The sequence below is a fragment of the Cricetulus griseus genome, chromosome 5 (assembly GCF_003668045.3).
Source record: "Cricetulus griseus strain 17A/GY chromosome 5, alternate assembly CriGri-PICRH-1.0, whole genome shotgun sequence".
NCBI lineage: Eukaryota > Metazoa > Chordata > Mammalia > Rodentia > Cricetidae > Cricetulus > Cricetulus griseus.
This window is the reverse complement of record NC_048598.1, coordinates 185178789-185190354: the sequence shown is the minus strand read 5'-3', so window position 1 is coordinate 185190354 and position 11566 is coordinate 185178789. Positions and strand designations below refer to the sequence as shown.

General features: G+C 53.3%; 1 protein-coding gene and 1 non-coding gene across 2 annotated transcripts; one reads left to right on the top strand and one right to left on the bottom strand.

Annotated features, from left to right (window-relative positions):
• Positions 1 to 5160: 5160 nt before the first annotated feature.
• On the bottom strand, positions 5161 to 9357 carry Rtl1 (retrotransposon Gag like 1). The gene is made up of 3 exons (XM_027416405.2): positions 9042 to 9357; positions 6190 to 8954; positions 5161 to 6129 (listed from the first exon to the last, which is right to left on the bottom strand). Exons 1-3 carry the CDS (start codon positions 9355 to 9357, stop codon positions 5161 to 5163), a joined length of 4050 nt encoding a protein of 1349 aa, XP_027272206.1.
• Positions 7493 to 7562, top strand: Mir127 (microRNA mir-127). The gene has a single exon (NR_162752.1). It is a non-coding gene; the product is annotated as a microRNA mir-127 (primary transcript).
• Positions 9358 to 11566: the final 2209 nt, after the last annotated feature.

Here is an 11566-nt window from a genome sequence, read left to right as displayed (position 1 = left end):
GGGTTAGACAAGGAGGGCAGATAGTTCCCCAGTGCCACAACAGTGCCTTAGGGCTGGCTGCCCCTGGCTGCCCCTTGCTAACGACCGCGGCCGGTGTGCGTCTTACCTGCCATCTTTCGGGCTTCCTGCATTGCTTCCTTGCAGGAGGAGGGTCCATCGCAGCATCGCCGTCAGAAGTTGGGGGGTGGGAACGGCCTCATGCAGGAGCTGATTGCACAGCCATTCAGCTCCTATATGATGCCTTTCTTCACCCCCTTCAACCGCGTGTGGCCTCCAGACCCTCCTCCGCACCCTGGGCTCCACAGGGATGGGTCTTCCGGCTTGCTACTGCCTGGCATGCTTTCCCTCCTGGCCCCACAGCTCTCCATGTTGCTAGGGGGGAATGCCTGGGGCTGGGCCATCTCCGAGGTCCTTTCTTGGAGGGGGAGCTATATCCTTGGTGGGATATTCCCTGGGGCTGGGCCAAGGGTCACCCCCTGACTCTGTGGCCACGGGTAGACAGGTCAGAGGTCGATCCTGGGCCTACCCCGGGGCTTCTCCCACTGGGATTCCAGGAGCTATTCTCTCCTGGGCACCCTCTGAGGGGACCCAGCTCACAGGATAAAGGGATGGATCCCAGAGAGAGGGTATCTTTGTTTGCAGGACAGGGGGCTGGAACAGAGCAGGGCTGAGACTTACCAGTGCTCCCAGAACAGGGTCTCCTTGAGGGGCCTCTGCCTCTATCCAGGATGAATTAATCTGACCAGGAGGCTGAGGTCCCTCACAGGCGGCCTCTTACTCTCTCCTTGAGCCCTTCTGGAGAAGTCTCATCCCCTTCAGCCCGTGGATCCCCTAAGAGTTGTCAGTCACCTCGTACTTCCCCTGTGACACCCCTACCCAGGCTGGGCGCCCATAGGCACTTCGAGAGCATGACGACAGCTGGCATAGAGTCCTGTCTTCTGTACCCCAATAACTCAGGTCATCGCATGTACAGGGAGGGGGGCCATCTCCATCCCCACAGCATGTGTGTGTGTTAACTTCACTGACCAGCTATGGCAGCCAGCCCAGGCACACAGGAGTTCCCAGGATAGAGAGCAGGACAGGGAGGACCCAGGCTCTCACCGCGCCCCCAACCCCGTCCAGTCCACCATTTCTCTCCCTTCCTTTCCCTCTCCCCTTCCTCACTCTACCTGTGCACCTTGAATCTTCCATGGTGTCAGGATTGTCGTGCTGGCCCCTGAGCTCACACGGGTGGATGGAAGTCCAGATGAGGCTCAGTGTTCAGGTCTCAGATCATGTCTGATGGGCATAGATCGTAACAGGTGGTCCCCTGTGTCCAGCAGCGGGGCTCAAGGTGGCTAGGGACAGAGAATTGCGCCCCAGGGATAGGTGATAGTTTGCCTGTCACCTTTCCCTTTCTAACTACGGGGCCACTCCCGCTTACCTAGGCATGCAGGGACCTTTTTCCTCTTCTCCAGCCTGGTTAAAAGCTGGTAAAACTCTTGGCTCAGGGTCTTGCCTGGTGTCCCCTAATGTGACCCACGGTCAGCTGTAAGAGAGAGTGGCAAATCCAGTCCTGCCAGTGAGTAGCTGGAGTGTGTGCTGTCACCAGCTCTGGAACTGATATGTCTGGCCTGGAGCCTGCAGGGACATCTTATAAGGGGGGAGGATGGACGGACGCAAGGGAGGGGACAAGCAGGGGTGGCCAAGGGAGGGCCTTGAGCTCTTCTTTGTTCCCGGGTGCTCCCTGGATGGGGAGTGAAGCTGAGAAGTGGGGGCAGTTTCCTCTGTGGGTGGAGTCTGCAGCCAGGGGCTGGGCTTTGGTTTTCACCTTTACTGGGGTGAGAGTGAGGTCGTCATCACCTAGCAGGAACATTCACACCAATTTCTTTCTTTGCTTTTCTCTTCCCCAGGAGAAAAGAAAAAAAAAAAAAAAAAAAACAGGTTTGTGTTGTGCCTTTCAGTCTCTTTCTAAGTGGCTCTGCTGATAACCTGGTAACCTACCGTTTTAGCTCGTCACAAGTTTTCTTTACAGCCTGGAACTGCCTTCTTCTCCTGTAAATGGGGACAAAGCCCCTGCTGGGTAGATTGGCAAGCCAGTGGGCCTTTATTGGTTCTTCATAGTCTGTGGACATGTGGGCTGTGCATAAATGCACCCACTCCTGTGACCAACATCATTGCCAGACTCTTAGCAGGCTCCCGGCCCACTGTTAAGTTTTTCTTTCTCACTTCTACTCCCACTTGGTATGGAAGGCCTTGTGTCCCTGGCAGCAGCAGGGACATAAAGGTTATTTGGTTATGCACTGCACCCAGAGAGGCCCTCACTAAGCAGGGACAGAATTTTCTTTTTGAGGTCCAGCTTTGGGTGGGGGGGTCCCCAGGAAAATTAAGCTAGGGCATAGGAATGGTGAGTTTGTCCTCCCCGTTAGGACCCCTCAAGGTCATGGACCCTTCTTAAGAATTCCAAGCAGAGTGATATGTGGGGCAGGGAGTACTTTAGGAATCAAAGGCCCTGACCTCCCCTGGTAGGTTCCCCGCTTAGGGAGTAGGAAGGCAGGCCAGTGGGAAGATAGTCACCCTGTCATTTGGAGCCAGGGACTTCTGTAAACAGTTTACTAAGGGAATGCTGGGATTGTTGCAGCTGAGCCTCTGACCCTGACCCATACTATGTCGTTTGTGGCTGTTGTAGATAGACAGACAGACAGCAACAGCCTGTCTCTGGAGGCTCTTGTGATTTCAGCTGTATGTGAGGTCAAGCGTTTGAGTTCTGAGACCTTAGGCTGTGTGGATGGAGGGCCGTGCAGGAGGTTCCCCAGGCCTGTCTGTGACCACAGATCTCTGCAGTCCTTTCTGTGTCACACTTCTCTCAACACATGTCACCAGAAAGTCCCTGGATAAGAGGGAGGGTAGGGACTCAGTGTTGGTTGCCCTCAAGACTTTATTTGTGACCCCTTTGAAATCTTCCAGAAGCTCCCATAGCCTTGTGGGATAGACAGGGAAATTGAAGGTGGGATCATTTGTCCTGTTGACAAGATCCCGGGGCGGGGGAGAGGGGGGGGGTTGGGCATGGGCAACTTCCTGAAGAGTAGGGAAAGCGCTAAGGAGAGGCTGAGCCCCTGACTTTGAACCTGGGATCCTACCCATGATCCCCTGGTGATGCTGTCAGGGGTACATTCCTTTTTAAGGGGGGCTAGGCAGTAGTCAGCTGCTCGTTAGGACAAACAAGGGCACAGTGATGCCAATGTGGCCTGGAGAGGAGGGTAGGCATGGAGGAATGGGTCTTGGGCTTATCTGTAGATTTCTCAGGGCCCCAAGCTCACTTATTCTGCTACATGTGGGTATTCAGGGCCTTGACCCATTCTCAGGACAAGGACAGGGGGCTTGGGGGGTTAACTTCAGGTCAGATTTCTAGGCAAGATGTAAAAGGCAGAGCTAGTATCACTGGGATGTGTGGGCCCTATTAATTGCATGTCCATACTTCCCTTAAAGTCACACTTGGAGGGGTCCTTGGTTTTGTACCTGTGGAGGGGTGCTTCTGAGAAGGGGTGCAGACTTTGTGAGGGAGGGAGGGAGGGATACTTCCCTACTGCCCCCCAGGAGCTTCTGTCTATCCCCAGACCAGTGTACCCTCAGGATAGCCATTTATAGGGCAGGGGTCGAGACCTTCTTCATTGGGGGCAACTTTGGGAATGGTTCCAAGGCAGTGCCCATGGAGTCCCTTTAGCTGTAGGCATAGGACACAGCCCGGCCACTCCTCACTTCAGGTGCGGCCAGAAGAAGACTGGGATTTCTGGGCACCCTTCCCCTTCCCCCGTGAGCTCCCATGTCTCCTTCCCATTTGTGGCTCCCCTTGGAATGAGCCTGAGGTAGTGAGAGTGGAGTGGCTTCCCTTTCTCTAGGAGAAGGGAGCCGGGCTGCTATGCATCTCCCTGAAGTATCCCAGCAGAGTCAAGCACACCTGCCCATGCCCCTCCCACCTCTGTACGCGCCCACCCCCAACCCTCTCTGCATATTCTAGCCTTTCTTCCCCCCTCGCTGTCCCCGGAACCTGTCTCCTGCCATCACCCCTTCCCTTTTAGAACAAACCACACATCCAGATCATCTTTTATTCACTTTATTTGTGGGGCGAAAGCAGAAGTGGGTGGCAAAGTGCAGGAAGGTGTTCCTTCCCAAGACAGAAACAGTGGTCTGGTCAGAGCACTCTTGGCTCCTTGGCACAGTAGACTGGGTGTCCCGGGCTTCACCAGTGTCCTTGGGGCTCCCTCCTTTATATGGGGTCTCTGGCCCCTGCACTGTCCAGCTGTCAGTTTTGGGAAAGGGAGCCCCCACTTGTTTTCACCACCGTTTCTGATGTCCCCTGAGTCTCAGGGACCTTCAAGGTGGGCAAGTCTATCAGGTAAGTCACACTGGTACGTCGGATGCCCCATGGAGCAGCTCTGCCCAGGTAAGCACAGTTCAGAGTTCAGAGTTCAGGGTCAGATGAAGTGTCAAGGGAAGCAGACCAGATGGGTAGTTTGGGGTGGGCTTGCTTGCGGGGTGCGCCAGGGTTGGGGGAAGCATGGCACCACAGCACCTCGGGAGGCTGGGAGGGGGTGGGGGTGGGGCCCAGGGGAGTTGGAGCACCGGTGTGGAGGTAGAAGAAGTCAGTGGAGCACCCGAGGTCAGTGTCCCAGGATGCACAGGTGGCCGCACGCCACTCGGGTGGTGGGAGGGTCCCTGGCATCTGCTTGCTTGGCTGCGCCTGCTGTGTCTGCTCTGCATCTGGCCTGGGGTGACAGGGTCATTGTTGCTCATCACTGCTTTCTTCTCTCATTGATCTCACTCCCGGCTTTGGGCCTGAGGCCCGGTCATTTAGGACAGGGTTGCACAGTCTTGGTCGTTTAGGACAGGGTTGCACAGTCTTGGACGTTTAGGACAGGGTTGCACAGTCTTGGTCATTTAGGACAGGGTTGCACAGTCTGTCTTGGACGTTTAGGACAGGGTCGCACAGTCTTGGCTGGCTCTGGGACGCTGACAGTTGGCTAGTCCTTTAGCACAGATGATGTTGGCTGGTTGATGAGTTGAAGATGTGGCCCCTTCACAAGTGGATTCCCCTTGGGTTGGGAGTGGCAAGAGGGGGCGCTGGATTTGAGCGAAGCTGGTTGAGGCACAAGGACGGATGGCAGAGACTTGGTTGTGTTTTCACTCAAGCTCATCATCTGATGAGTCCGATAGTTGTTGCAGCCTGGCCTGGTCCCTGGGTGGGGAAGGCGGGACCGTTCTGGAGGCTATGACCAGGAATCGTGCAAGAGTCCGGGCCACCTCATCTCTGGTGGCTAGAGTAAGCTGGCCATCGGCCCCAAGAATGTAGAGAAGGCGGTTGTTGAGGAAATCTAGGACCTGGGGGTCCAACAGATTTCGTGGGCGGAGGGTGACCACTTCTTGGTCGCCAAGCAGGTCTTGCACGTCGTTACCCTGCGCGTCCTGCGAGGTGTCTTGCAGGCCGTCATGCAGGCCACTCTGACGGTAACGTTGCAGGTCGTCTTGCAGGGCTTCTCGCAAGACGACATCTTCATCACCAATGACGCGCAGCTCCAAGCATCGGTGCCGGATTGGGGCAGGGAAGATGTCATCGTCGGGGTTGACTCTGACCCCGAAGAACTCACACAGGGTCAACCAGTACCCAGGTGTGAATTGCAGGTCCCGTCGGGGCCGGAAATTCACTGCATTCTGATGCCAGCCGCCTGGGGTCAGGAACACTTCAGCCAACTCTCGAGATGGAAGGGTGTTGGCACCCGCAAGAGAGGGCATCTGGTTGAACAACTGAGCAATGGCTGCGGACATGCCACTACCTGCAATGAGGGAAGAGTCCAGGATGAGTCGGACTGTTTGTCGGGGCTGAGGCCTCTCCACCTCCCAAGAGGGGGTAGGCACTGGGCACTGGCGCTGCCTCACCCTCATCATCGCCAGAAGGGACGCTACACCCAGGGCATTCTTCCAGTAGATCAGGCCACGGTAGAAGCTGTGGATAACGACCCGGATCTGGGCCATACTGAAGTGGGCCAGGATGCCACTGAAGAGCTGGTTTATCGGGATGGCAGACAGTAGCTGCTGCACCAAAGTCTGCTGACTGTAGTCTTCTGATTCCTGGTATGAGCCATATTCACTGTCCTCGGACTCTATCTCAGTGTCGGACCGGGACCTGGACTCGGACTCGGACTGGGGCTCGACATCAGAATCAGACTCGGCGGAGGTGTCCCTTCGACCTCTCCTCAAGGCAAGAAGCAGCAGTGGCCGCATGATCCTGCCTCGGGCAGCTCTGTCGTTCCAGCTTCTCCTTTGGGACAGGGCTAAGGTGTCGTCTTCATCGGGCAGCTCCATGACATCGAAATGGAAGTGGGAGAAGAAGAAGACCCAATGCCCGGGGAGAAGTACGGTGAGCCTGTCATTATTCAGAGAGGCTAGATCCTCTGTGTTGAGAAGGATCATGATGGGCTCCTCGGTGTTCTCCAGGTAGCGGCACCACACCATGAAGGAAGCCCGGATTGGAAGGATCCTCAACTCCACTTGAGGGTACTCCACCTCCATTGGGGAGAGGCGTCGTGAGTAGAAAGCGCAGGTAGCTTTTTTGCCAGTTTCCTCATCGGTCTGGACCAGGGAGGCATGTAGGAATGACCCGGTGACGCCTGTTTCCAGGTAGAATGGATTCTGAGGCTTGGGGTGGTAGAGAGTGTGTGCCTTGCGGAAGGCCCTCTTGAGGCATTCCAAGGCCTCCTGTTCCTCTTCTCCCCAGTAGTAGGGCTCTGAACTCAGCAGCTGCCTCACCAGGGGGTCTGCGATGATGGCAAAGTGCTCCACGAAGTGGCGGTAGGGATAGACGAGTTCGATAATGGTTTGCAGGCACCTTCTGTTGCCAGGGACACGGCACCCCATAATGAGATTCATGAGGGTCTTGTTGAGTTTCACCCCTTTGGGGGACAGGACGAAGCCCATGATCTCTGCGGTTTGGCGATGGAACTGGCTTCTGTCCAGCGAGCAGTAGACGTTGTTGTTTCGGAACCGGAGCAGGACCTGGCGGACGTGTTCAACGTGTTCCTCCTGGCTCATTGAGTAGACCAGGACCTCCTGGCCACGGGCAATCACGTAGAAGCCTAGGATGTCTTTTAGGATGAAGTGAATCTCGTTATCAGATTCATCAGCAAATGAGCACATTGTGAAGGGCCGGTAGCATCTCATCTGGTGAAGGGTCAAACCAAACGTTGCTCTCCATGTGTCTTCCGTGCGTGTGACGCTGTAGTTGATATCAGCCCCCTTAATGTCCCTGCTCAGCACCAGCTTTGTGAACCATGCAGCTCCATGTAACTGGTCAAACAGTTCTGGTATCATCTGTATGTAGTCCTGTCTGTCAGTCAGCATGTCACACAGTATCCAATACTCCTCTTGCTGCCTGGCTTTTTCTTGCATCCTGGCAGTCACAGATGCCCAAGGCGCCCTGGAACGGCACTCGTAAAAGACGTCGTTGCGATCACTGTCTCCAGCCTGCTGAAGCTCAGAGGGCTCTGATTCAGAAAGATCATCGGATCCGTCTGAGCTTGGCTGGTCGGAAGTCTCATCATCTGCTTCCTTCGGGTTAAACACGTCGGCCAGGTCTGAGTATGGGTGTGGCAATCCGGGTAGCAGGCTCATTCCGTATCTCTCCAGTGCGATGCATGGTGGCGGTGGGGTGAAGCAATTCCTCAGGCAGTAGGGAGAGTGGAAGGTGCAGCGGCCTTTGATCCAGTCAACGTCAGGTGCGTGGGTTCGGAGCCACTTGATGCCCAAGACCACAGAGAAGTGAGGCGAAGGTACAATGTCAAACTCGATGTATTCATAATGGTTCTGCTGGACGCACAGCAGGCGTTCGGTGTACAGCCATGTAGGTTCGTTGCCGATGAGGGAGCCATCCGCAGTTTGGATTGCCTGTGGATAGGGTCTCTCGTAGAGCTCCACGTAGTGTTCTTGGGCAAACCTCTCATCCATGTAGTTCCCTTCTGCTCCTGAGTCCAGCAGGGCCTGCACTGCGACACTGTGGTAGGGGCTCACCCTCACCATGAGCAACAGGAAGATGTGGGCATGGTCAATGTCTGGATGGAGCGTGTAGGGAAGCCAGCTGCTCACCCGCCACTTCTCTGGGGCAGGTGAGTCGATCCAGGTCATGTTCCTTGGGCGGGACTCAGGGGGTAGCCTGAGCACGGCTCTTCTCTCTGCCAGCTTATCTTCAATTTGCAGGACCAGCACCATCAGGTTCTCCAGGGATTCTGGCTGAGGGATGCGGAACAGATAATGCCTGATGTCTTCATTGAGCCCCTGGCACAGGTGGGCCTGCAGGACTTCATCGGGCCAGCGCAAGGTGGGTACCAGACTCTGGAACTCATTGATGTAATCGGCAACACTACGGTTGCCCTGCCTGATACTGAATATGGCGTCTTCTGCCACACGCAGCGTCTGCCGGTACTCGAACCTGTCTGACATGGCCTGGAGGAAGGCTGAGAAGTTGTTCAACAGGGGGCTTTCCTGCTCTATCAAGGTGGTGGCCCATTCTAAGGCTAGGTCAGTCATGTGGCGGATGAGAAATCTCACTCGAAGTTGATCATTGGGGAACATTGCTTGGTGGTTCTGCAAGGCCATCTGGCAGAGTACAATGAACTCATGGTAATCTCTGCGATCTCCAGAGAAGGGCCTGATGGAAGGGAGCTGGCCGTCATCGATGGCATCCGTCAAGAGCTCCTCTGCCACTATCTGCTGCTGTCTGACGTCTTGCATTCGGAGGAACAGCGAGATGATGGACCCCATTGTGGCCACGACTTCTTCTGGAGAGTTCCCGGCCTGACTCTCCTCTCCGAACTCCCCACTGGTAACATCCAGGTTAGTGTCATCTTCGTCTGACCGGGTCTCAGAGGAATTGCTTGACACTACACACAGCCCGTCAGATATCTCACTCAGTGGGTCTTCGCCGTCTTCTTCCGCATGTGAAATGTCGCATGACTCCTCTAGGTCCTGGAACGGAACGTTTGGTGCATCCTCCGTCTCGTCGCACCGGCCACTGGATGACTCCTCCAAGTCTTGGAGTAGGTCGTTCGGTGGATCCTCTGTTTTCACACATGGACCACTGGATGACTTCTCCATGTCTTGGAGTAGATCAGTGGGCAGCTCTTCTGTCTCCTGGACCAAGCCACTGGGTGGCTCCTGGGCTGGGCCACTGGCTGAGCCCGCCTCTGCCTGCGCCTGCGCCTGCGCCCCGCTGGTGCCTGGTGTCTCCTCAGCGGTGTTGGATGAGCCCTCGGAGGACTCCATTTGTTTTGATGATGGATTCTTAAGCTCCATCATCGTCTCAAATGAGTCTTCAGAGGGTTCCATCATGTCGTCGGTTGGAAAGGACTGTGCTCTGAAGACGGGTAAGGTTGTGATGTGTGTGGTCAGCGACCGCGGCTGTGGAGATCAGAACCTAGGGGCAGAAGGGAGAAAAGCAGGAAGAAAAGCAGCAATTTAGGGACTCAAGATGTCAGGGTCAGATTCTCAAGGACAAACCAGATGCCTAAGTAATTAGAATCAGAGAAAAACCAGAGAAATTCTCCCTGTATTTAATACAACCTCTTCCACCTCTGGTCACTTGGGGCACCTGAATGGGAGAGGCTCAACCCCTGACCTGCCTCCCAGGCGGAGTCAGAGTCTGACTGCCCCGCCCGCCTATTTCCTCCACTGGAATGAGAAATTCACAGTCCATAAATTTTGTGGAGCAACTAGCCCAGAGCATCCTCTGTGGCAAGCAAGCCTCTGGCAGGGCCCACTTTTGGCCTGTTTTGCCCTGGCACCCATGCCTGGTCAGTTTCCCTTCCTGCCTCTAGTGACCCAAAAGTCATAAGGTCACATCTCAATGCCACTCGAAGCCACTGCTGGCAGGCTTGGCCGTCTGGAGCCAGCCCAGCATGCTTGGTTGGGGGGCGGGATTCTGCATGGAGATGCTTGCTGTCTCACAAACTCCGGGGAAAGAGGAGAAATTGGGCACTTGGCCACTATCCTGCCAGTTGGGTCAGCAGCCAAAAATAGCTCTTATTTCCTCTTCCAGGCTCCAACTGGAAGTAAGTGGGAGAGAGCATGACTTTTGGTTTTAATTTTCTCGCCGTAAATGTTTATAAAATGCCTACTGTGTGTTGAAAACTTGTACTTTTGTTGCTTCATCCTATGTCATACTTGGTGTGTGGGGGGGGGATGGGGTGATTTCTCTTTCTCAATTTGTTACTCAGCCAAAGCTATGTTCTCTCCAGCGCTGAGCTGGAGGTTTCCAAACACCCTTCCCAGCCTCTCTAAAACCTACCCTCCCAGGATTGCCCCGGTCTGCAGGGCTCCTGGAGCCTGAAACATCTGGCCTCAATTCTGCTCATGCAAACATTTATGCATGCTTCCCGGATCCTATGTTTCCAAGTTTCCCTTCTGCTCAGTCAGACACAGGCTTCTCATTCTTGAAAGTAGCCTCTTTTCTCTGTCACTGTTCATTTCCTCCAGGACAGGGGGTATCTAGCAGAATTATGAAGTTGGCTAAGAGGAGGGCACAGGACCTTTGAAATCTGATTGTCTTAGAATTTTTGAAAGTCTGGCAATGGGAGGATTTAGTGCGCGGAAATTGAATTTAAAGGGATGTATTGGTTTGCAAAACAAATTAAGCTATTCAATAGCCCAGCCATGCAGCTATTGTATTATAAATTCAACACCTTCTGTTACATCTCAATTTTCTTTCTTAGGGCCACTAGGCTGACCTAGCAAAACAAACAACAGCAATAACAACAACAAAACCAAAAACCAAAAACACCCCCCCAAAAAAACCCAAATAAACAAAAATCTCCATTCTGTCCTTTATGTAAAACTCCCATTAGCTCAAATCCATACCTTCCAGCAGGATTTAAAAAAAAAGAAAGAAAGAAAAAAACCAGATCTGCACTTTCTCAGAATTAGACATACCCTTGTTAGCATGACACTTAAATTTGATCATGCAATCTCTCTGATTAAAGCCTCTGACTGTTTATTTACTGTCTGCAACATCAAATCCAAACCCTTTGTATAAACACATCTGACATGTAAACTTAACCAAAAAACCATTCTCTGGCTAAAATTGAAAGGCCTTAGCACAATCACAAGTTGGACTTGTCATTCCTGGAAGTAGAGATCACAGTTTCTAAACCCGGTGAACAAATTAGGTAAAACAACCGTCTCAGAAACATGCACAGCACATTGCATAAATCAACTCATTTCCTCTTTGTGAAAGCCCTTTATGGCACGCACTATTATTGAAATGTAAAATTTGACTAAGACATCTACAGGTTCTTCTGTTGGACATAAAAATCTCAGCAGGTCTCCCACTTAAGATGGTAGTTTAAAATTTTTTAATTTGTAACAATCTGATTAAAAAACTTCTTAATGAAAAGTCTACACAAATTTGACCATGTAAGTAATTGACTTTCTGTTTTCCAGCCTTCAACCTAAACACCTAGTGTTCCAGATATCTTAATAAGCTTGGCTATCAGAATGTAAACTTTTAGCGTGATAAACAATGATTATCTCACGTTTTCCCATT

Bases quoted from the DNA above. Each gene is read 5' to 3' on its own strand.
- Rtl1 (XM_027416405.2), bottom strand. From the start codon at position 9,357: ATGATGGAACCCTCTGAAGACTCATTTGAGACGATGATGGAGCTTAAG. The intron at 8,955-9,041 runs GTGGCCGGTGCG...ATGCGGAAGAAG, and splicing joins AGACTTGGAGGAGTCATCCA to ACGGCGAAGACCCACTGAGT. The intron at 6,130-6,189 runs GTCGAGCCCCAG...ATAGAGTCCGAG, and splicing joins CCGCCGAGTCTGATTCTGAT to GACAGTGAATATGGCTCATA.